We start from the raw sequence: 22,177 nt of genomic DNA on the forward strand, positions 1-22,177 counted from the left end.
GCCCCTGGGGCAGAGTCCAGGAACCTGGAAGAGACCAAGGTTCTTGGGGGAAACCCTCTAGGGGAGAGGAGCGGGCTCCTCCATGTGCCCCAGCTTCTCTTCCTCCCTACCTCGTCCCCAACCCCCACTCCTGACGCCAGGATGTCTGGCCGTCACCATGAGGATGGTTGTTTGCTCTCATCCCACAAACTAATTATGGGCCCTGAGTTGAGGATGTCAGAAGTGTCTCTGTAACACCCTCCCCCCACCCGTACTACATCCCCTTCCTCAGGAGGAGGCCTGCCCTGGGGTCAGGGAACTCCAGGGGCCCAGGGACACACCTGCTTGCTGGGGTCTGCGGTCCTATAATTAGCTCCCTGGAGGATGAAGGAAAAGTCCCCAACCTTGTGCCTTCTCAGTCCTCCACAGCAGCTCTCTCTACAATCCTTCCCTGTGACAGGGACCTCTGTGAGATCCCTGGGAACCTCTGTGAGATCCCTGGGGACATGCCTAAGCAGGGTAGTGGGGGTGGGGGTGAGTGAGGAGGTAGGGGTGTATGTCTTATGATTGAGAGGTGGGGAGCCAGTGAGGACAGCCTACTGGTGTGGGGAGATGGGGGAAGCCTGCCTCAGAGAGACCTCTGCAAACAGAAATAGAATATAAAGAAGGAAGGAAGCCAGTGAGAGAGCCTGTTAGCATGGGGACCGGTCTGCTCTGCATCCTGAAGGCCTTCTAAGGGCCCCTCATTACTTCTCCCCTCAGATGGGGCAGGGTGCTAAACCCATCTCCCCTCGTCCCAAGGTCACACTGGCTCAGCTTGTCTCCTACCTTAGCCACAGCCCAGACCCACCTAGTGAACCGGGAGATCTGAAGTTCCCGTGCCATGCTTGGTGAGGCCAGAAAAGAAGGGAAGAGAGCCGTGAGTATAGCTCATGGCTGGCCCTGCGTCCCATCCCCAGTACCGAAGGGAAACAAGACTAGTGGGTTTGACGTTGAGGACAGAGAAATCACTCGAGCCCACATACAGCAAGATCCTTATTCAAAAACCAATAAGGGAATTTTAAGAGCCCCCTACCCCGTCATACCTTTTCTAGAGAAATTGTGTGCATTTCAGCATGCACAAGCTTTTTAAAAGGTGTTGTTAAAAGTTTCTTTTCTTTTTCTTTTTCTTTCTTTCTTTCTTTTTTTTTTTTTTACATTTTATTCTTGTGTGTGTATGTGTGTGCACATGGGAGCATGGGAGCCATGTGGGAGTCAGATGACATGTGAGAGCCCGTCACTGTGTGGGTCCTGAGGGTCTAATTCAGGTCATCCAGCTCTTGGGTTCACCACTGACCTGTCTCACCAGCCCTGTGAACAGGTTTTGTTTCGTTTTTTTTTTTTTACTTTTTCTCGGAGCTGAGGACCGAACCCAGGGCCAGCAAGCGAGCGCTCTACCGCTGAGCTAAACCCCCAGCCCCTTGTTCTGTGTTTTTAAGACAGGATCTTGTATAGCCCAGGTTGACTTCCAACTTGTTACACAGCTAAGACTGGTCCTAAACTTCTGTCCTCCTGCCTCCAGCCCCTAGTTGTAAAGTTCAGCTATGTTTACAGCTATGTTCTCATCTGATGTTACCATTAGAAGATCCCTATACCGTGGTTTGATTATTAATTTTTTGGTGCATGTCTGTGTGTGTACTTGTATGTATATGTGTCTGCCCATGCATGTAGAAGTCAATGTTAGATGTCTCCACCTTATTTTTTAATTATTTTAATACATGTATGAGTGTTTTGCCTGCATGCATGTCTATGCATGCCTAGTGCCCAAAGAGGCCAGAAAAATGGTATCAGATCCCTTGGAACTTGATTTCCAGACAGTTGTGAGCCACCGTCTGGGTGCTAGGTACTGAACCCAGGACCTCTGCAAGGGCAACAGGTCCCTTTAACCCCCGAGCCATCTCTCCGGCCCCTTATGGTAAGGTCTCAGTGAAGCTGGTGTTGCGGATCCAGCCAGACTGGCTGACCAGCCCAGCGATGCTCCCATTTCTACTTCTCTGGCGCCGGGATCACAGTGTGCACTGACCACCTTATTAAATGTGTTTAGAGACAAAATCCTGCTGTGTAGCCCTGGCTGGCCTGAGATTTGATAGGTAGTCCAGGCTGGACTCACAGAGGTCCACCAGCCTCTGCCTCCTGAGTGCTGGGATTAAAGACATATGCCACCATCACCCAGCAACAACCAGCTTTTTTTTTTTTTTTTTTTTTTTTTTTTTTTGGATTTTCAAGACAGGGTTTCTCTGTGTAGCTTTGGAACTTGTCCAGCTCTGTAGACCAGGCTGGCCTCAAACTCACAGAGATCCTCCTGGCTCAGCTTCTGCTGGGACTAAAGGCGTGCGCCACCACCGCCCGGTTTAACAACCAGCTTTTTTTTTTTTTCTTTCTTTTAAAGATTTATTTATTTATTATGTATACAGTGTTCTGCCTGCAGACCAGAAAAGGGCACCAGATCTCATTACAGATGGTTGTGAGCCACCATGTGGTTGCTGGGAGTTGAACCCAGGACCTCTGGAAGAACAGCCAGTGTTCTTAACCGCTGAGCCATCTCTCCAGCCCAGTAACCAGGTTTTTAAAGTGAATGCTGGGAATAGAACTCAGGTCCTCATGCACAGGCAGTAAGCCCTCCGTTGACTGAACCATCTCTCCATCCCTAATTAATTAATTTTTGAGATGGAGGGTGGGGTGGAGTGGGTGGGTGTGTTTTTAAAAAAATCACAACAGGAAATGGAGTAGTGATTTTTCTAGAGGGGAGGCAAATAAACAAACAGCACCCCACCCCTTCTGCATCCCATACTGTGTTTACAGAGTACTTCAGAAGCTGAGCATCGTGCCTCATAGCTGCGATCCCGACACTCGGGAGGCAGAGGTAGGAGGATTATTAGTGCCTTCCAGGCCAGCGTGAGCTACAGAGTGAGACCCTATCTAAAAAAATAAACTAAACAAAATGGCACATTTCCAGAGTTGACACGTGAAGGTGTTCCTTCCTTTGGCTTTTCTGACTCCCACAGGGTGTTGTGATACCGGGGAGGTCTAGCCACCCTGTCCTCTGCCACCGCCATTCCTGCACGCTGGCTTCTCCTTCCCTTTCCCTGGTTCCTAGTCACTAACAGCCCTTTCTTGCTCCTCCTCTCCGGGCCTACGTCCAGTCTTGCCCTCTCCTCCCCCTCCCGCTGTCTCCTTGAAGTTGGCTCCCAAGCCAGCCTACCCCCCAGCTCTGTCCTCCCTGCTTTCAAGCCAAAGGAAGTAACTTAAGCAAGATGGACATTTTCAGAGCCCAGTGAGAATTTCTCAGTCACGCAGAGACCCTAAGTCAGGCAGGGCAGAATCCAGGCATTTCGTCCACGAGCTCCTGGCTGGATGTCCAAGCAGGGGTGGTCGGAAGGGTGCTCCGGGATAAGTTACAGGTAAGCTCTGGACTTGCTGGTGGAACAGGCCAGAGCTGAAGTCAGGGTTTGGTAGCAAACAGGACCATGAGGCCATGTTCTTTAATCAGATCTGCCAGCCCCGCCTCACTGGCCTGATCCCTGGGTGGGATTTCGAACTGTACTCTGCCAATGTCCTGGGGTATTCCAAGGCCAGAAGGGGAAGAGAAAGGATGTTCTGTCTCTAGGAGAGCAGAGGAAGGACTCTGTATTCAGTAAATATTTGTTAAGCCAATCGATACCTGTGTTTCTGACACCGGGGAGGAAATGTAAAGACAGGGCCTGCTCTCCCTTCATTTGCAGTCAGGTGGGAGTCGTGATGGAGTTCCTGGGGGTCACTGAAGCCTGTAACAGGGACAGGCACTTTTAGTAGGTTAAATTCCTTCCAGCACAGAGAGCTCCTCTGTGTAGGGGGAGCTTCTTCCTACAGAAGTCTCTCAGTGTAGTGAGAGCTGCTTCCAGTCAGGATAGGTTCACTCTGTGGGGAAGGTTTCTCCTTAGAGCGGACGTGGAATAAGAACAGTGGTTGTCGCACACATGCCCTCCCCCCATCCTGTTACCCACCTTTAGTCAGGAGGCCATAGGCTGGTGGAGATGGTGGAAAGGTTGGGTTAGGGAAGAGGGTGGCTTGGTTGGAGTATAGTGTGTGTGTGTGGAGTGTCATGTGCTCCATGCCCTGAATGTACCATCCCATTTTACTGATAAGAAGACAAGTGTTGACTGACTTGCCCATAGATCCAGTTGGGAGGTGTTCGGAGCCCAGCAGAACTCAGGGCAGCTCGAGCAGAGCGTTGGAAATAAGGTGGAACAAATTAGAATGAGGACCAGAACCCGAGTAATAGGGGTCTCTCATCACCGCGGGACTCGGTGCATGTCCTGTAATCCTCGGGTGTATGGGTGTGTCTGGAGTGTTTCTTAAGATTTAAGGCCCTCCTTCCTGCCCCCGGATCTCCTTATTTTACAGAAATCGTGTAACTGAAGCTAGGGTCGTCTTGGGGTCTGCTGGGGGTCATGTTTCTGGGAAAGGGGCCATAACTTAAGAAATACCTCTTGAGCAATGTGGATGATGGAGAAGTTGAGAAAAACTGGGGTTGTATGTGCTGAGCCTTGGGCGCTGGGGCTGCCGAGGAGCTCAGCACTTTTAGACACTCAGCCAGGTCTATTCTAGGGCCTGGAACTGAAAGTCCTTCTCGATGACGCAATCAGGCTGTGGTCTTCCTTTCTTGACTCATTCACCCTCCTCAAGTCCTAACCTCCCTTCCCTAGACCACCACCAAACCCCTCCCTCAGCACGAGATGCCTCCTCTGGAAGGCGGGAGGTTGCGCTTGGGCAGGTCAGCCCGGTGAAGGCAAAAGACAACCTCTGCCCTTCGGGTTTTGTTTTTTTTTTGTTTTTTTTTTTTTTTTTTTTTTTTTTTTGCTATATTATTGTTTTGGTTTGGTTTAGTTTGGTTGGGTGGGTGTGGGTTTTTGTTTTTTTGTTTTGTTTTGGTTTGGTTGGCTGTTTTTGATTTATTTGTTCATTTTTAATTTATGTGTCTGTACATGTGCCTGTGTGAGTTTGTGTGCATCATGTGTGTGCAGATGCCCTGGAGCTGGAGGTATAGGCGGTTGTGAACCACCTCATGTAGGTGTTGGGACCCACACCCAGGTTCCCTGGAAGAGCGAGCAGCAAGTGTTTTTATTTAAGCATCCAGCCATCTCTTCAGCCCCTGGTTGGTCTTTTGAGACAGTCTCATGTCACCCCTACTGGGCTTGGAACTCACTGTGTAGCCAAGGCTAGCCTTAAACTCCTGACCCTCCTTCCTCTTCCTCCCCCTCCCCCTCCCCCTCCTCCTCCAAAGTGCTAGGATTACATACAAATGCATGTCACCATGCCATCTAGGTTGACGGAGCAGGAATATTTGGCTCCTGTAGACACAAGCCCAGGGCTCCACCTGAACCCCAAGCTGTAGACCAAGGCTAGTACCCCAGAGACTGCTCATGGACAGTGAGGAATTGACCTCCTCCCTGCGCAGTTTTGGAGTGGTAGCCTGTGGCTGCTGGGGGTGGGGAGAGGCAGAGGAATCTGAACTTTAGGACAGAGGAAAATAATGTGGTAGTGGGGGTTGTATAACAAAGGAGTTTGCTTACGACTAATAATCTCCAGCTGCAAAAATACCGAAGGGGAGGCCAGGCTGGCCTGGGACATCATTTCTTGCCAACTCCTCACCGGCCTGCTGAATGGGACCCTGCTTGGCCTTTGGGGAGGTGAGGGAAACCCAGCCAAGGGTAAATATATGAGAGCAGGAACGACTACCCTTCTTTCCCAGAAGTGGGAGGGCATGCAAGCCAGGAGAGGGGCTCCTTGTCCAGGCAGGTCACCCCGTCTTGAGGCTTGGACGGACTATGGAGCTGCATCTGGGAGCGGGGCGTCACATCTCTGCAGGGTTCTTCTCTTCCCTTCTTGCCAAGGGTGGATGGGGGAGCGGGTCCAGGGTGTTGCCAGTCCTAGGGCTGGGCAGTGACTCAGGAAGCCTGAGGAAGTTGGAGAGGAGGCCATCTGTGCCAGCTGGTGCTGGGAAAACAAGATTTGACTGATGAATTTTGCATACATGCCAGCGGCCCCCCAGACCCCTGCAGTGCCCACCGAGGAAAGGGCACACAGCCCTGTTGATTTTCAGTTGTCCGGCTGGCTGCGTGGGGCCGCAGAAAGGTCCCTGCTTTGGGATTTGAGTTTCCTTTGGAGGTGGCCCAGCGGTTGCATTTTAATCTGGTTTCTCTGTGGTAACCATGCGTGCGTGGGGCTGCTTGGTCGCCTTTAACTCTTACACTGAGCTTTCTTCCTCTATGGCCTTGTCCTCCTCGTGCTCCTTGGCCCTACTCCCCAAGATGGGGTAGTCTTGGGAGCCCAGAGGACAGCGCACCTAGGTTTGGGGATGTGTCGGCATTTGTCGGGATAATAACCTCATTCCTGTGACCTCTTTCTCCAGTCGTCTCAGGGTGGGGTTACCAGAGGGGGCCTGGAGAGGAAACGGTTTATGAGCGCCTCTAGTGACTGCTTTGCCTTCCCCTCCCTCCGGCCTCAGTCCTGTGACTGTGAGTCAGTGACCAGACAGCCAACTCCCCTGGCCTCCCTTTACCCCCTCCCACTATTAAGAAATAGCCCCTGGATCCCTTTGGGGAGGGGCGGAGGGAGGGGAGGACTTGAGCGGGAGCCCACAGTTATACCTGTAGCTGTGAGGCAGAGGAGTGTGGATAGTGTGGGGGTAAGCTTCAACCAAAGGCAGGTTGCCAAAAGGCGTCTCTACCTGTCTTCCTTGAAATCGGGCAGATAAAAATCTCTGCCTTAGGAACTTCCCAGTTTTGAGAGGCATTACTTCTGAGGGTATCTGAATGGGGTCAGTGGGGGGCATGGAAGCCAGGGTTGTGTTGGGAAGGACGCCAACAATTGTCCTTGTCCCATCTACAGCCCTTCATGGCTCACAGAGACTGTGGTAGCTGCTCTGCACCGTTGGGAAGCTCCTCTCTAGGTTTCTCCTGGTTTATCTCCAGGGTCCTTCCTTCACCTTCCCCCGGACTCTGTCCCGCATTTCCTATTCTTCTGTGCTCCCCCCCGGGATATGAGGGGATTCAGCAATAAGAACATTGCAGAAATGGGGGTGTGAGGGGAAGTCTGACTCCTGTTACTGAGTCCCAACTTTGTGCCATGCTGTATGGACTTAATATTTTGAAATATTTTTCTCCAAGCTGAGATCATTTATGAACATTCTGCTTTCCGGTTTTTTTTTTTTTTTAAACTTACGAAACATGTCCAGCTTCCAGCCAGTACTTCTTGTTAGTATGAAATAATTAGACGTACCATGTAAAGTGAATATAAGTCTGGCCCAACCAAAGATAGGTGCTGTTTCGGCTAGTTACAGTGCTCTTATCTCAAGTAAAAGCAAATTAAAAAGAAAATATTGGGGTGAGCTGCCAGGCCTCTCCTCCCGTCTTTTGGCACACCCCGGGACAGCTCTTTCCTGTTGAAGGCTGGATTAGAATTGGGATAGCCTGTCAGCGGGCCAGTGTTTACCTAATCCCCCCAGCTTATGACAACCCGCAGCCCAGGGTGGGGTTGGGGGTTGAGTATATTCGGAGACTTCTCTTTGGAGACTTCTCTTTGGAGAGACCAGATACTTGGGAACACCGGGAGTATCAGACTGTGACTCTGCCGGTGACACCCACAGGCGCTCAGGGGAAGGTGACCGCAGCTGGCTGGGGGAGGAGTAGGCCTCAGAGAAGAGCTCACAGGAGGGCCGGGTACCTGTGGGAGGGCCTGGCCCACATAGCTCTTTCATTCATTCTCCAGACGTGGAACAGATGGCTATCGACTGGCTGACAGGAAACTTCTACTTTGTGGATGACATTGACGATAGGATCTTTGTCTGCAACCGAAACGGGGACACCTGTGTCACCCTGCTGGACCTGGAGCTCTACAATCCCAAAGGCATTGCCCTGGACCCTGCCATGGGGTGAGAGTGGCAGACCAGGGTTCTGATTCTGGAGAGGGGGGTCCCGGCCCGCACCCCACTTAACATTTGTGCACCCACAGGAAGGTATTCTTCACTGACTATGGGCAGATCCCAAAGGTAGAGCGCTGCGACATGGATGGGCAGAACCGCACCAAGCTGGTCGATAGCAAGATTGTATTCCCCCACGGCATCACCCTGGACCTTGTCAGCCGCCTCGTCTACTGGGCGGATGCCTACCTCGACTACATCGAGGTGGTAGACTATGAGGGCAAGGGCCGGCAGACCATCATCCAAGGCATCCTGGTGAGGGAGCTTTGTTGGGGGAAACGATTAGCCAGGGTCTTCTGGTGACGGGGGAGGGGGGGGGGGGAGTCCTTTTCAGGGGAGTTGACCTCTAGGGCTCCTAGTAAGTGTGGACAGTCAACGCGTGTCTTCTGGTGGGAGCGGAGCCACCAGGAATGTGTCAGAGAAGAGGGGGAATATGGTTTCCATTCTAATGGGAACAGTCACTTCAGGCCACCTTTTACTTCCTTTTTCTTACTTGATACTTAAAATAGCCCCTGGGAGATGAGCAGGCAGTTGACAAAAGTGAGGCTCAAGGATGTTTGGTAATTTGCCAGAGGTTACACAACTGGGCAGCCAGCACTTGATCCCGGCCAGGAGGTCTTGCCGCTCGGTGGTGGAACATCCATCCTGGAGTCACCTGCGCGAGCAGCCGACCCTGGGGCTTTGCCTGGAACTCTTCTGGTTTTAACCTTGAAAGTCTCACAGACCAGCAAACCCCTGATCTTGGGTGAATTGAAGCAGCTGGCCACTGGAGGCTTCCTTGGGACACGAGTGTGTACTCGGTCCCCCCAAAAGCTGCATTGAGTGGCACTGTACACAGTTGTCTGTGGGCAGGGTCTGTGGGCAGGGTTTAGGGCCCGATTCTAACTCGGCTGAAGACCGTCAGAGCATCTACCAGGAGCTTAATTCTGTGAGGGACGCTTTTCCTGCCCTCAGTGGGAGGAATGGTTCACTGATCAGCATATCAGGTGCTGGATCTTAATTCTGTGAGGGACGTTTTTCCTGCCCTCAGTGGGAGGAATGGTTCACCAGTCAGCACACCAGATCCCGGATAGCAGCATCACCATAGAGGCAGACCGTGGAGTGGGGTGGGGATAACGTCTCTTAGAAAGCTCCAGAAGTTCTTTAAAGAGGTACTTTGTGAAGGATGAGTAGGAGCTTGACAAACAAATTTTCCAGAATAGAGGAATCAAGAGTTTAGCATTGAGTTAAATAAAACTGGAAGGTGAACTTGGAAGAGCAGATGCCGGGGTTTGGGTGGAAGCCACAGGCCTGTTGGGCACAGCACACATCCCTTTGTCTCGTTGACCAACCATGCCTGCCGTCCCAGATTGAGCACCTGTATGGCTTGACTGTGTTCGAGAACTACCTGTACGCCACCAACTCAGACAACGCCAACACCCAGCAGAAGACCAGTGTGATCCGAGTGAACCGTTTCAACAGCACTGAGTACCAGGTTGTCACCCGTGTGGACAAGGGTGGCGCCCTGCACATCTACCACCAGAGGCGTCAGCCCCGAGGTAAGCGGGTTCAGTGACCCCTTCGAAGTGGGCTTCACCCTGACAGGACTCCAAGCTCAGGGCCACAGTTCTTCATTGTCTTCATAGCAAGAGTGCTTCTGGGCCCCGACCCCAAGCTCCCAACCCTGGCTTCTGTTCCCATGGATATCCTTACCCCTCCACACCCCCAGTTCCCTTGTGCCTGAGGCTAAGTTAGAGCAGGGCAGTGGAATCTTAGTCCTGTGGAGACCAGAACAAAGGCCCACCCTGATGGCCTGAGCAGTCTCGAGGGGTACTGACAGCTGTCCACTCTGCACCCCCCCTCCCCAGTGCGGAGTCACGCCTGTGAGAATGACCAGTATGGGAAGCCTGGTGGCTGCTCCGACATCTGTCTGCTGGCCAACAGCCACAAGGCGAGGACCTGTAGGTGCCGGTCTGGCTTCAGCCTGGGAAGTGACGGGAAGTCCTGCAAGAGTGAGTATCAGGGAGGGTTGGGCAGGTGGGCCTGCTGGGGGTGGGGGTGGGTGCTCAGATATGCCCCCACGGCCCGCTGCCTCTGTTGAGATGCAGAGAAGCCAAGGGCAGAGATGTGAGGAACCCACATCCAAGAGCAGCGCTATCCCTACCGCCCATTCATTCATTCCGCTAATATTTAGCAAACACACACTGGGTGTTAGACGCTGTTCTGGCAATGAAGGGTGTGTGAGGGAAAATAAAGCAAGTTGTGATGGTGAGGGCCTCGCTCTCTGTGGATGAAGTGAGGTAGCCAGCCATATGGCTTACCTGAGAGCAGAGAGTTTCTGGAGGAGTGCAGTGCAAAGGTCCTGAGGCCGCGGTAGGGTACGGTGTGCCGAGAAGACCTGGGGGCCGAATATTGTAAATGAAGGGATGAGAAGCTCATGGTCGCCGTGGACAGAAAGGGGTGATTGGGTTCATGCTGTGTAAGCTTATTCGGTGCTGGGCAGAGGCTGGGTAGCCGGGAAGAAGCCAGGTGGCTATTTCCGAGGCCTGGGGAAGAGTGATGTGGTTTAGGCTAGGATGGCCGCGGAGGAAGTGGAAAGTGACCAGATTCCAACCTATTTTGAAAGTGTTCCTTTTAGGTCCCGAATTTCACTACTGAATAGTGGAAGTTAAAGGGATGAGCTTCCCTTCTCCGACTTCCCATCTCACACGTCCAACCCCCGGGCACGGTAGCCTTGGGACTAGAGTTGAACATGTTATCCCGTGTTCATGAACATGTTCTCTCTGACTGACTCAGAGCCCCGTCTGCTCCATCTCTCCTGACTCAGCCCAGCCAATGCACTGCGGCTCCTCAGACCCAGACTCCCAAGTGGGGTGGTGACCAGTGTGTGTGTGTGTGTGTGCGTGTGCGTGTGTGTGTGTTTGTGTGTGTGTGCGCGCGTGTGTGTTTAATTTTGTGCCCTTTATGTCTGCCCTAGAGCCTGAACATGAGCTGTTCCTGGTGTATGGCAAGGGCCGGCCAGGCATCATCAGAGGCATGGACATGGGGGCCAAGGTCCCGGATGAGCACATGATCCCCATTGAGAACCTTATGAATCCGCGGGCTCTGGACTTCCACGCGGAGACTGGCTTCATCTACTTTGCCGACACCACCAGCTACCTCATTGGCCGCCAGAAAATTGATGGCACTGAGCGGGAGACCATCCTGAAGGATGGTAAGGGCCTTAGGAGTGGGAGGTGTGTGGGTGGCACTCCCGAGGCCCGTGGCGCCCGGAACAAGAAGACATCAGAGGCTCAGACATCTCCCTCACAGCATGAAGAGTCCTCTGCTGACTGGCTGGCTGGGCTGGTTGGCATGGAGATGAGGGGATAGACAGGTTGACCTCTGTGTGACCTCTTTCTTGGCTGAGCCAAAAAGAATCAGGAGGATGGATGGGTTAGGCAGTGTGGGCTGCCTTGGCCAGACCTTGGGAAAACTTAGGGTCTCTCTGCCATTGGCTCTCTGCCACGGCCCTGGAGCTGTCGGCCGCACGCAGCCAGGAGAGGCCTGAGGCCCTGAGTCGGAGCTGGGCCTGCCAGATCAGATGGGGCACAGCCACAAGTGTACACGCACACAGTATGTGCAGCTGGAGCTCACGGCCACGGGAACCTGCACCTTCATGTGGCCTGAGAAAACCGTGCCCTGTTAATTCCGTCCAGTCTCTCCCTCTGACCTACTTTGGCAGGGCCACTGTGGAGTGTCGTCAGAGCCATCCCCATGGAGGCTTCTGGGTGGGCTGCGTGTGTTTTGCCTCAGCTCTGTACTTGGGGGCCCTGGGATCTGGTTCCCTAATCAGTCAATCTGGCCGATGCCGGTCCCTACCCTGCGCCTGGCTCCCCACCCTCCACGCAACTCAGAGAACTTCAGCAGTCAGCAATCATAAGACTGTGTGGAAATCAGAAGTAACTCCTAGTCAGGAAAAGGTTGGGGTTCCCTTTGCCAGGGGAACTGCTATTTAGGGGATACTGAAGATGAAGCCTTTGGCTAAGGGAAAAGTTACTTCCTAATTTATTCATTTTGTGAGCTCAGGGTTTTTCGGCCTAGGACGTGGCGTCACGCTTGTTCAAGTGGCCCGTCTGTATTGCCTCGGCTGTCCACCTAAGCACAGGCCCAGACATGCCCTCACTCGAGAGCCCACATCCACTGCAGAGCCCCCTGGCCGCCCCGTGCTGTTCTCAGGGAATGACTCAACACAGATGTGACAACCTAAAGGGTCTCTTCCCCAGCCGCTCTTCCCCCGCTACCCACCACTGGGGGCACCGGGTGCTCCCTGCTCTCCCTGCCTCCTGCACACTCTAAGGATCACCCCCATCACCCTCTCTACCCCCCACCCCCACCACAGGCATTCACAACGTGGAGGGCGTAGCTGTGGACTGGATGGGAGACAATCTTTATTGGACCGATGATGGCCCCAAGAAGACCATTAGCGTGGCCAGGCTGGAGAAAGCTGCCCAGACTAGAAAGACTCTGATCGAGGGCAAGATGACGCACCCCAGGGCCATTGTGGTAGACCCACTCAACGGGTAAGTCTGCCCGGGCCTTGGGTTCGGGGGGTGGGAGCATGCTCATCTCAGAACTGGGGGAGGGAATCAGCAAAGCAGGGGGCCTGGCGGAGGCAGGCCGGCCACTGAAGCAGGAAGGGGAGCCTGGAAAGAGAACAGGTGTCCATCCATCTTAAACCATAACACATACCCGGAAGTCTGCTTCTGGCTCTCTAGTACAGAGCTCTCTTCTGGTTCCCTCCGGCCCTGTGCCGCGCTAGCCTTTGGACCTGCCCGGTGCTTTTTTGGCCCACATCTTCCCATAGCCAGTAGTTCTCTCCCCATTGTGTGCTGTCTGGAACGCCAGATAGCAGCCGATGTAGTTTTTCTTGTCAGCATCGAGTCTCGGAGAAGCCGTCCTCACCCTGTCTTCACCCCTCCTTGCTGCCAGGCTGGCTTCTCTCCACCCCCATCACTTTTCATTTTCCTTCTGATTTTATCACTTTCCTGACACAACCCTTCCTGAGCTACCTGTTTCTGGCGGGATGTGCGCTCCCGAGGGGTGGGGAACCTTAGTCTCTGCCAGAGGCTTACCCAGCTCCAGTAGGCACTCATCGGGTGTGTGTTAGATGGAGGCCAGAGTAAGTGCAATGTGTGGTTCGGTCTCAGAGAGACCCCCGGGAGGAGTTCTGGATGCCACCCAGTGACTGGACTCACAAGAGAGGCTGTTGAGGCATGTTGGCCGTGTGGTGCTGACCAGCCACTGCCCACAGGTGGATGTACTGGACAGACTGGGAGGAGGACCCCAAGGACAGCCGGCGAGGGCGGCTGGAGAGGGCGTGGATGGACGGCTCACACCGCGATATCTTTGTCACCTCCAAGACAGTGCTTTGGCCCAATGGGCTCAGCCTGGATATCCCAGCTGGGCGCCTCTACTGGGTCGATGCCTTCTATGACCGCATCGAGACCATACTGCTCAATGGCACAGACCGGAAGGTGGGCAGGCGTGTGTGCATTGTCGAGCCCTGTGTCTATGCAGGAGACTCCCCGAGAACGCGGATGTCTGTGTGTCCAGGACTGTGTGCCTCTTAGATGTTTACCCATGGCTCTGTAGATGTGCAGACCTGTGTGTCTGTATCGCGTGTGTTGTCTTGCTTGTCTGAGACGGTCTCTGCCTCTGACTGCTCACGTTCACAGCTGTGTGTACACCTCTGTTCTTGCACATCCATGCACAGCACACTTGGTGTAGTCCTGCACCGAAGTGTGAGGTGCCTAGGGACAGCATTACGTACGCGTTTGTTCTCTTGGGTGGCTTTGTACTGTAAGAGTTATGCTTGTGTTTAGGTCTGGGGACCAAACTCTGGTGTATCAGGTCCTTCACAGTACAGCTACTGGGCCACCTCTATGGTCTCATGTCTCCTCCTGCTCTCCACGTCCCAACACTCTTTGAACAAGCAACACTAGACAGTTTGTGATCCCTAGCACACACTGTAAGACCTCTGCTACGGAGCCTTTGCTTCCTGGGACTCTGCTCAGCTCCTCCTGGTGCCTCTTCCCCCAGATCACCCACATACGCTCTCCAGGAGACGATGGGTACTCAAGGACAATCTTCTTCTTAGTACCCATCACAGAGTGGCCCTTAATAGATCCCAATAAATGTTAGCCAGGTGGTGGTGGCGCACGCCTTTAATCTCAGCACTTGGGAGGCAGAGCCAGGCCGATCTCTGTGAGTTCGAGGCCAGCCTGGTCTACAGAGTGAGATCCAGGCCAGGCACCAAAGCTACACAGAGAAACCCTGTCTTGAAACAAAAAACAAACAAACAAACAAAAAAGCAACAAAGAAAATAGATCCCAATAAATGTTTATTAGATGGAAAAATGAATGGCTGAATACTGGGGTGTGTGTGTGTGTGTGTGTGTGTGTGTGTGTGTGTGTTTGGGAGCCATAAAGGAGTATGAATGGCCCCATGAGAAGATAGTGTGGACAGTGTCGTTTCTAGGTCACCTGAAGGAGTCCACATTACTGGGGCCCCTAAGCATCCCTCAGACATCTCTATTTACCCCCACCTCCTCAGAAACACCCCCCCCCCATTCCTAGATTGTGTACGAAGGTCCCGAACTGAATCATGCCTTTGGCCTGTGTCACCATGGCAACTACCTCTTTTGGACCGAGTATCGGAGTGGCAGTGTCTACCGCTTGGAACGGGGTGCGGCAGGCACACCTCCCACTGTGACCCTTCTGCGCAGTGAGCGACCTCCCATCTTTGAGATCCGAATGTATGATGCCCAGCAGCAGCAAGGTACTCCTTGGTACTGGCAGGGCACCGTGGGTTGGTGGGATAGACCCTGGGCTCTGATCTCTGAGGCTTCTGAGAAGTCCTCCGACTCTGTTCCCATTCACTTCTTGTCCCGTGTCTGTGTTCTCTTTCAACGTGATCTTCCTCTCCTGACTCCCTCTTATATCCTCCCCTAACTCTGCTGCCCCACCCCGTGTTCCCCTCTCCTGCAGTGGGCACCAACAAGTGCCGGGTGAATAACGGAGGCTGCAGCAGCCTGTGCCTAGCCACCCCGGGGAGCCGCCAGTGTGCCTGTGCTGAGGACCAGGTGCTGGATGCGGACGGTGTCACCTGCTTGGGTATGAGGGGCCTGGCGGGGGGGCGAGGACGGGCAGGCCGCTCCAGCAGGGGAATGCCACGTAGAAGGAGTGCTCAGGTCTCAGTCTGAGGTTAAAGAGGCAAAGATGGGCCCTGTAGGGCTCACAGGAAGCAAGGGAAGGCTTTGGGGCTAAAGGCAGACTGGGGGTGGAGACTGAAAGAGCTAGAAGATCAGGGCTAATGAATGAGGAATGAGACAGCCGTGTGAGGAGGAAACTATTCTGAACTCCTTTTAACTTTAATTACTATTATCAGAGTAGAATAACAGTAGTTCAAAATACTGTAGGCTGGGTATGGTGGTGCTATTCCTTTAATCCCAGCACTCAGGAGGCAGAGGCATGTGGACCTCTGAGTTCGAGGCCAGCCTGGTCTATAGAGTGAGATCCAGGGCTATATAGTGAGACCCTGTCTTAAAACAAAAAACAAACAAACAAAGCAAAAAGGAAACCAGCAAAATATTGTAAATTAGCCAGGTAAGGTATACATACCTATAATCCCACCTCTGGTGAGCTGAGGCAGGAGGATTGCAAGATCCAGGCCAGTGTGGAGACCCATCTTAAAAACAAATTTTAAAAAGCAAGTTAGGAAAACAGTGACCACCACTATATTGCTGTAAGTCACACAGGTTGGTAGTTCTGTTTTGTACATAGCTGTCACCCTGTCCGCCTCTGCACACATCTGCCTCTTTCACCTCTTATCCGTCACAGTGTTCTCTGTGTTACCTTTATTTAAAGTGCCAGGGATCAATCTGATGCCTCATATACACCAGATAATCTCTCTACCACCGGGCTACAGCCTCGGCTCCTCACGTTTAAATAAAATTCAGTCCCCGAGTTCATGACTTTTAAATAGCCGCCTTTTTCTCCATACAAGTAGGGTCTAGGGATGTTGATCATGAGGTAAGGCCTTAGGTCCAGTTCTCAGTATCACACACACAATTGAGATTTTAAAAAAAAAAAAGTGGCTACTCATTGTAAAAATGAATAAACATACAGTATAGAAAAATGTAAAGAAGAATGCACGTCTCACCCCTTGTTCTACCAGTCCTAGATGTCATTTTAGGGCGCGTCCTCCCAAACATCTCTCTGCACATTCTCGTCTACGTAGCAGGAGTCCTGCTGCACAGGCTCCTGTTTCCTGTTTCTGTCCCTTGCAGTGTGTCGTGGATACATAAGCAGCATTTTTTTTTTTTAAGATTTATTTATTTATTATGTATACAGCATGTATGACTGCAGTCCAGGAGAGGGCACCAGATCTCATTACAGATGGTTGTGAGCCATCATGTGGTTGCTGGGAATTGAACTCAGGACCTCTGGAAGAGCAGCCAGTGCTCTTAACCTCTGAGCCATCTCTCCAGCCCCATAAGCAGCATTTTTAATGGCCAAACTGTACCTTCTACTAACCGTCCCGTCATTTACTCAACCACTTCTCCACTGTTGAGAGAACAGCCTCTACAGTATGAGGTTGTTTTCAGTTTTGTTTGGTTTTGTTTTTTATAATCACAGCCGACATTCACCGAGCATAGACTACGTGTTTTGAGCATTTCCCATGGAGTAACTTACGTATTCCCTGAAACATCGCTTTGGGGATGGCATTTTTATTATTCCCATTTACAAATGAAGAAACTGAGGCCCGAGTTAGCACAGACAATCAGTCCCGAAAGCCTGACGCCCAGGCCCCATTTCTTAAAAACCCTCTGCATTTCTCACCTACTTACCCTTTCCCAGAGTTGGAATTATTTTCTTATCACAGCGCCAGGAGTGGAAAGGGGGTCAGTAGCCGGGCAGTGGTGGCGTACGCCTTTAATCCCAGCACGTGGGAGGCGGAGCCAGGCCGATCTCTGTGAGTTCCAGGCCAGCCTGGTCTACAGAGCGAGTTCCAAGCCAGTCAGGACTATGTGGTGAGATCTTCTCTCAAAAACAAAATGAAATGAAAATAAAAGAAAGAAAGAAGGAAAAGGGGTCCAGTAGAGACCCAGCTGAGAGCAAGGTGGAGGTCAGCGGAGGTTGAGCACATTGGCAGAGACCGTGGAACTGAGAGGGACCAGGGTATCAGAATTGTCTTTGGACATTGTCATCATTAAGAATGGAGGCAGGCCGGGCAGTGGTGGCGCACGCCTTTTTCCCAGCACTCGGGAGGCAGAGCCAGGTGGATCTCTGTGAGTTTGAGGCCAGCCTGGTCTACAGAGTGAGTTCCAGGAAAGGCGCAAAGCTACACAGAGAAACCCTGTCTCGGAAAAAAAAAAAAAAAAAAGAATGGAGGCAGGGCCAGGGCGGTGTTGGCGCACACCTATAATCCCAACACGTGGGAGGCAGAGACAGGCAGATCTCTGTGAGTTCGAGGCCAGCCTGGTCTACAGAGCGAGAGCCAGGACAGGTACCAAAACTACACAGAGAAACCCTGTCTCGAAAAAACAAAAAATAAACAAAAATGGAAGCAGGAATGGTTGGAGAGAAAGTGACACTGGACCAGGAGCAGAGTGTCCTTAACCATGACAGGGAGTGGCCTGAGAAGGTCAGCACTGATTTCTGGGAAGGCAGAGGAAGAAACATGGTATGGAGCGAAGAGCACACACACCAACTTCCAGGCCCAGTGGTCCATGGAGTAGAGGAGAGAACTGGCCATCCATGGGACCCTGGAGAAGTTTTAGAAATTGGAGAGAAAGGAGAGTGCAGAGCTCGGCAGCAGACACCGCAGTCTGGGCTCCAGGTTACCAGCGGCGTAGGCAAAGGCCTGCTTAGACGACGCTGAGGCGGAAGTGATGGCGAGGTATCCCTGTTGGGGACAGGATCGGTGGAGCATGCAGAGGTCTGGGGCTTGTCTTCACTCCTGCGGTGGAGCTGATGGATTTGTGAAAGAGAAAATCCAGGACAGGACCTTGGGGGCCCCGAGATGACTCCTGAGGGCGTTTAGGAAGTCAGCAGTGGACCCCACAAATCTCTGACGTGTAGTAATGGGCTCTCTTGGAAGCTGTCACTTCAGGGAGATACAGAAATTGCCGTGTTGCCCGAGAAAGAGTTACCACTTCTAACCAAATAATTTGCTTGTGGAGAATTATGTACTAGGGGAAAAAAATGACTCTGTGTATTATCAAAAACAATAAATCAAAAGAGACGTACAGGAGTCTCCGCACCGTGGCCTGGGTCTAACCTCCTTCCACTCCTGTGGTGCCCACAGCGAACCCATCCTACGTGCCCCCACCCCAGTGCCAGCCGGGCGAGTTTGCCTGTGCCAACAGCCGCTGCATCCAGGAGCGCTGGAAGTGTGACGGGGACAACGACTGCCTGGACAACAGTGACGAGGCCCCCGCGCTGTGCCGTGAGTCACCCCCTCCCACCCCGGGCGGCCAGGCAGCAAGGCTCTGCAAGTGCCTGTACCTGAGCGGACCGAGACCTGGAGACCCGACCCTCCCACTGACCCCTGACCTGTTCGCCCTCCCCAGACCAGCACACCTGCCCCTCGGACCGATTCAAGTGTGAGAACAACCGGTGTATCCCCACCCGCTGGCTCTGTGACGGAGATAACGACTGTGGGAACAGTGAGGATGAGTCCAATGCCACCTGCTCAGGTGTGGAAGGGATCGGGGCGCCGCAGATGGGGAGCCAGGCCCGGGAAGACAGGGAAGCCTAGGGAAGGAAGGAAAAGAGCCTGTGTGCTCAGAGCAGAGGGAAGGGGTCCTGGGCAGGGGGTGGGGTCTACCGTTCCCTGCCAGGATGTGCGGACCAGCGGAGCTGGGTTTACGGGGAAGCGGGTACAACTCTAAATGGAGGTGAAGAGAAATGTGGATGGAGCCTTTTCCCAAAGATCCCAGAGACCCCTTGGGAGATGGAGTCAGGCACCGGTGTGTAGCTTAAGTTTTCCTGCCTGGCCCACAGTCAGGACAAATCTCTTTCACCTGCCAGTCCCACAGCCTCTCAGACCCGACCAAGTAAACACAGAGACTTATGTTGCTTTCAAACTGTATGGCCGTGGCAGGCTTCTTGCTAACTGTTCTTATAGCTTAAATTAATCCATTTCCTTTCATCTATACCTTGCCACATGGCTTGTGGCTTACCGGCATCTTCACAAGCTGTTTCTCATCATGGCGGCTGGCAGTGTCTCTCTGACTCAGCCTTCCACTTCCCAGCTTTATTCTCCTCCTTGTCCCGCCTACACTTCCTGCCTAGCCAACGGCCAATCAGTGTTTTATCGATTAATCAGTAACACATTTGCCATACATCCCACAGCACTTCCCCTTTTTTTTTTTTTTCCAAACAGGAAGGTTTTAACCTTAACAAAGTAAAATTACATATAATTTGGGAATTTGGGCGTAGCTTCTCTTACTACTTCCTGCTGGAAGGGGGCGCTGTATCTTATGGGGAAACAAAGAAAATTTTAGAATTATGGAATAGTCCATGAGGCTGTATCGTCTGAGCCAGATGCCTTCAAACCATTCTGGATGTTGGATCATCTGGGCCATGGTGTCATTGGAGACCTTCAGGGGGTCTTGGCTGGTCAAACCTGATGTATCTTAATCTGGAACAATTCCATAGCCTTTGGCTTTCTGTGGGAACAAAAGATACTCTTTTCCAAAGCAACATATCCTTATATCCAAATTTTGAAGTCAAGGTATCTTTAAAATATGCATATTGGTTTAACTCAGCTTCCTTTACAATCAAATATCTCTCTGAAGTTAAGAATCCCAAAGACAACACAATCCAGATTCTCTGTGTAATATCCATTTTTACGTGGCTTATTTTTTATACTACCTTTACTGTCTCTTTAAAGACTTTATTTTTAAAAACTATTTCTTTATATAACTGTATATATTCCTTTTTCTCTCTCTTTCAAGCCTACGTACATTTTTACACACATTGTAAACTATTACATCTGAATCTGTCTTATTGTGAATCTCTTGCCTTAAACTGCAGCAGCTGTGGCTGCTGGCTCCGCCCACCTCAGCTTCCCAGCATGGCTACGTTTACCACCAGCTCTGGGAGCTATCATGGGTCTATGCTTTTATCCAAGCAGCATGTAGTCCAGAAACTTCTTTTTTTGTTTTATACTAGCAATGTCTAAATCCACCATGCAGCTTAATGTGCCACTTGCAGAAGCCTCATTTCCGCCCTACTGCAGATCAAGCACACGCGCTAGGAACCCGCCAATAGCTCAAACCAGCAGCTGCCGCTCATTTGAGAGAGACAATTAGGAAGCTGTTTTTAGCTCTGTTTTAGAATCTTTTTTCAGGTTTTAGGTGGAAACTCTTGCCACCACGTTGGACGCCATTTGTAGCTTAAGTTTTCCTGCCTGGCCCACAGTCAGGATATATCTCTTTCACCTGCCAGTCCCACAGCCTCTCAGACCCGACCAAGTAAACACAGAGACTTATGTTGCTTTCAAACTGTATGGCCGTGGCAGGCTTCTTGCTAACTGTTCTTATAGCTTAAATTAATCCATTTCCTTTCATCTATACCTTGCCACATGGCTCGTGGCTTACCGGCATCTTCACAAGCTGTTTCTCATCATGGCGGCTGGCAGTGTCTCTCTGACTCAGCCTTCCACTTCCCAGCTTTATTCTCCTCCTTGTCCCGCCTATACTTCCTGCCTAGCCAACGGCCAATCAGTGTTTTATTGATTAATCAGTAACACATTTGCCATACATCCCACAGCACCGGTGTGATTGGGGACACCAGAAAATAGCACCTCAGACAGAACAGGCATGGGAGCAGAAGATGATGGGGGAGGGGAGGGTAGGAAGAGAGGACTGGATGATGAACACTTACATCTGGCCCCCCACCCCCACCCCAGCTCGCACCTGCCCACCCAACCAGTTCTCCTGTGCCAGCGGCCGCTGCATCCCCATCTCTTGGACCTGTGACCTGGACGATGACTGTGGGGACCGTTCCGATGAGTCAGCCTCGTGTGGTAAGAGCGACGGCAGGGAAGCTGGGCTGGCTGAAGGGAGGGGGCAGCTCATGGGTGGGGGCTGGAGAAGCTTGTGTACATTATCTCTGTGGCCTTGGTGAGTTTTGTCTACAGCAGGGATCTAATAATAGCACCTCCATCACAGCGTTGATTTGGGGGAGCGGGGTGGCGGGGTGGGGGGGCTCAGTGCTTGCGTTGGTGCCTAGCAGGGGTGAATGAGCAGTGTCCTGGTGAGCCTCTCACCCCCATCTGGCTAAAGGCTCCTCCTTATGTAAGGGAGGGCCCCCCTTCACCGCCTGCTCAGCGTGAGAATGTGTGACTTTGAGGGCCCGACTCAACTGTTCCTTCTCCCCACAGCCTATCCCACCTGCTTCCCCCTGACTCAGTTTACCTGCAACAATGGCAGATGTATCAACATCAACTGGCGGTGTGACAATGGTAAGAGTTGACCTCCTCCCCCTCCCTGCAGCTCCTAAGAAAGCCAGGAGCCACCGCCAGGCCCCAGATGGAGAAGGGCGAGATCTTAGACTCAAGCTGGGGTTTTCTGCAGGACACTGAACCCGAGGGACACTGGCTAAGAGAAAAGGGGAGGAGCCAGGAATGCCATGGGGGCACCAAGGTGGGCAGAGGGAAGGTTCTGCCTTGCATCATTCCTGCCTGGGCTGGGCAGAGCTGCCCACCCCTCTGGCAGGATTCGAGGGGCTGAGGAATGTTGAATTGGATTAGAAGGGACAAGGAGCCTCGTGCCGGCCCCTTCTCCCTCTATGCCCTATCTCCTGGGGTCCTTACTGCGTGCCCCAGGCTCTGGGCTTCAGGCTTGGAAGCACACCTGGAGGTCAGCCATGGACCAGGTGATGTCAGCCCTGAGTCACGGAGGCCGCGGTGTGCGTAATCACACGTGCAAGTGATTGTTGTGTGTGCTGTTCCGGGCTCTGTCCTGTCCTGTGGTGTGGTGTGGTGTGGTGTGGTGTGGTGTGGTGTGGTGTGGTGTGGTGATGGGCTGTCCTGGTGACTCCAGCCCTGGCTCACGTGTGAGGATGGGTTGGGTCAGTGCCGCGATACCCTCCTCCTTGCTGTGTGTCGAGTGCCAATGGTCGTCCCGGCGGTTTCTGTGTTTCAGAGAAGGATTGTGGGGACGGCTCT

The 22,177-nt window shown here is 52.4% G+C and overlaps 1 protein-coding gene across 1 annotated transcript in view; it reads left to right on the top strand.

Annotated features, from left to right (window-relative positions):
• Positions 1–22,177, top strand: part of Lrp1 (LDL receptor related protein 1) — an 82,835-nt gene that overhangs the window by 18,308 nt on the left and 42,350 nt on the right. Inside the window, exons 7-19 of the mRNA XM_059245346.1 lie at positions 7,768–7,930; positions 8,011–8,233; positions 9,327–9,516; positions 9,826–9,969; positions 10,935–11,171; positions 12,339–12,519; positions 13,251–13,473; positions 14,575–14,776; positions 14,986–15,111; positions 18,308–18,448; positions 18,573–18,698; positions 20,918–21,034; positions 21,392–21,472. Coding sequence (XP_059101329.1) covers positions 7,768–7,930; positions 8,011–8,233; positions 9,327–9,516; positions 9,826–9,969; positions 10,935–11,171; positions 12,339–12,519; positions 13,251–13,473; positions 14,575–14,776; positions 14,986–15,111; positions 18,308–18,448; positions 18,573–18,698; positions 20,918–21,034; positions 21,392–21,472 — 2,154 coding nt within the window. The remainder of the gene's footprint in view (positions 1–7,767; positions 7,931–8,010; positions 8,234–9,326; positions 9,517–9,825; positions 9,970–10,934; positions 11,172–12,338; positions 12,520–13,250; positions 13,474–14,574; positions 14,777–14,985; positions 15,112–18,307; positions 18,449–18,572; positions 18,699–20,917; positions 21,035–21,391; positions 21,473–22,177) is intronic.

This window comes from Peromyscus eremicus, chromosome 18 (genome assembly GCF_949786415.1).
Source record: "Peromyscus eremicus chromosome 18, PerEre_H2_v1, whole genome shotgun sequence".
Lineage (NCBI taxonomy): Eukaryota > Metazoa > Chordata > Mammalia > Rodentia > Cricetidae > Peromyscus > Peromyscus eremicus.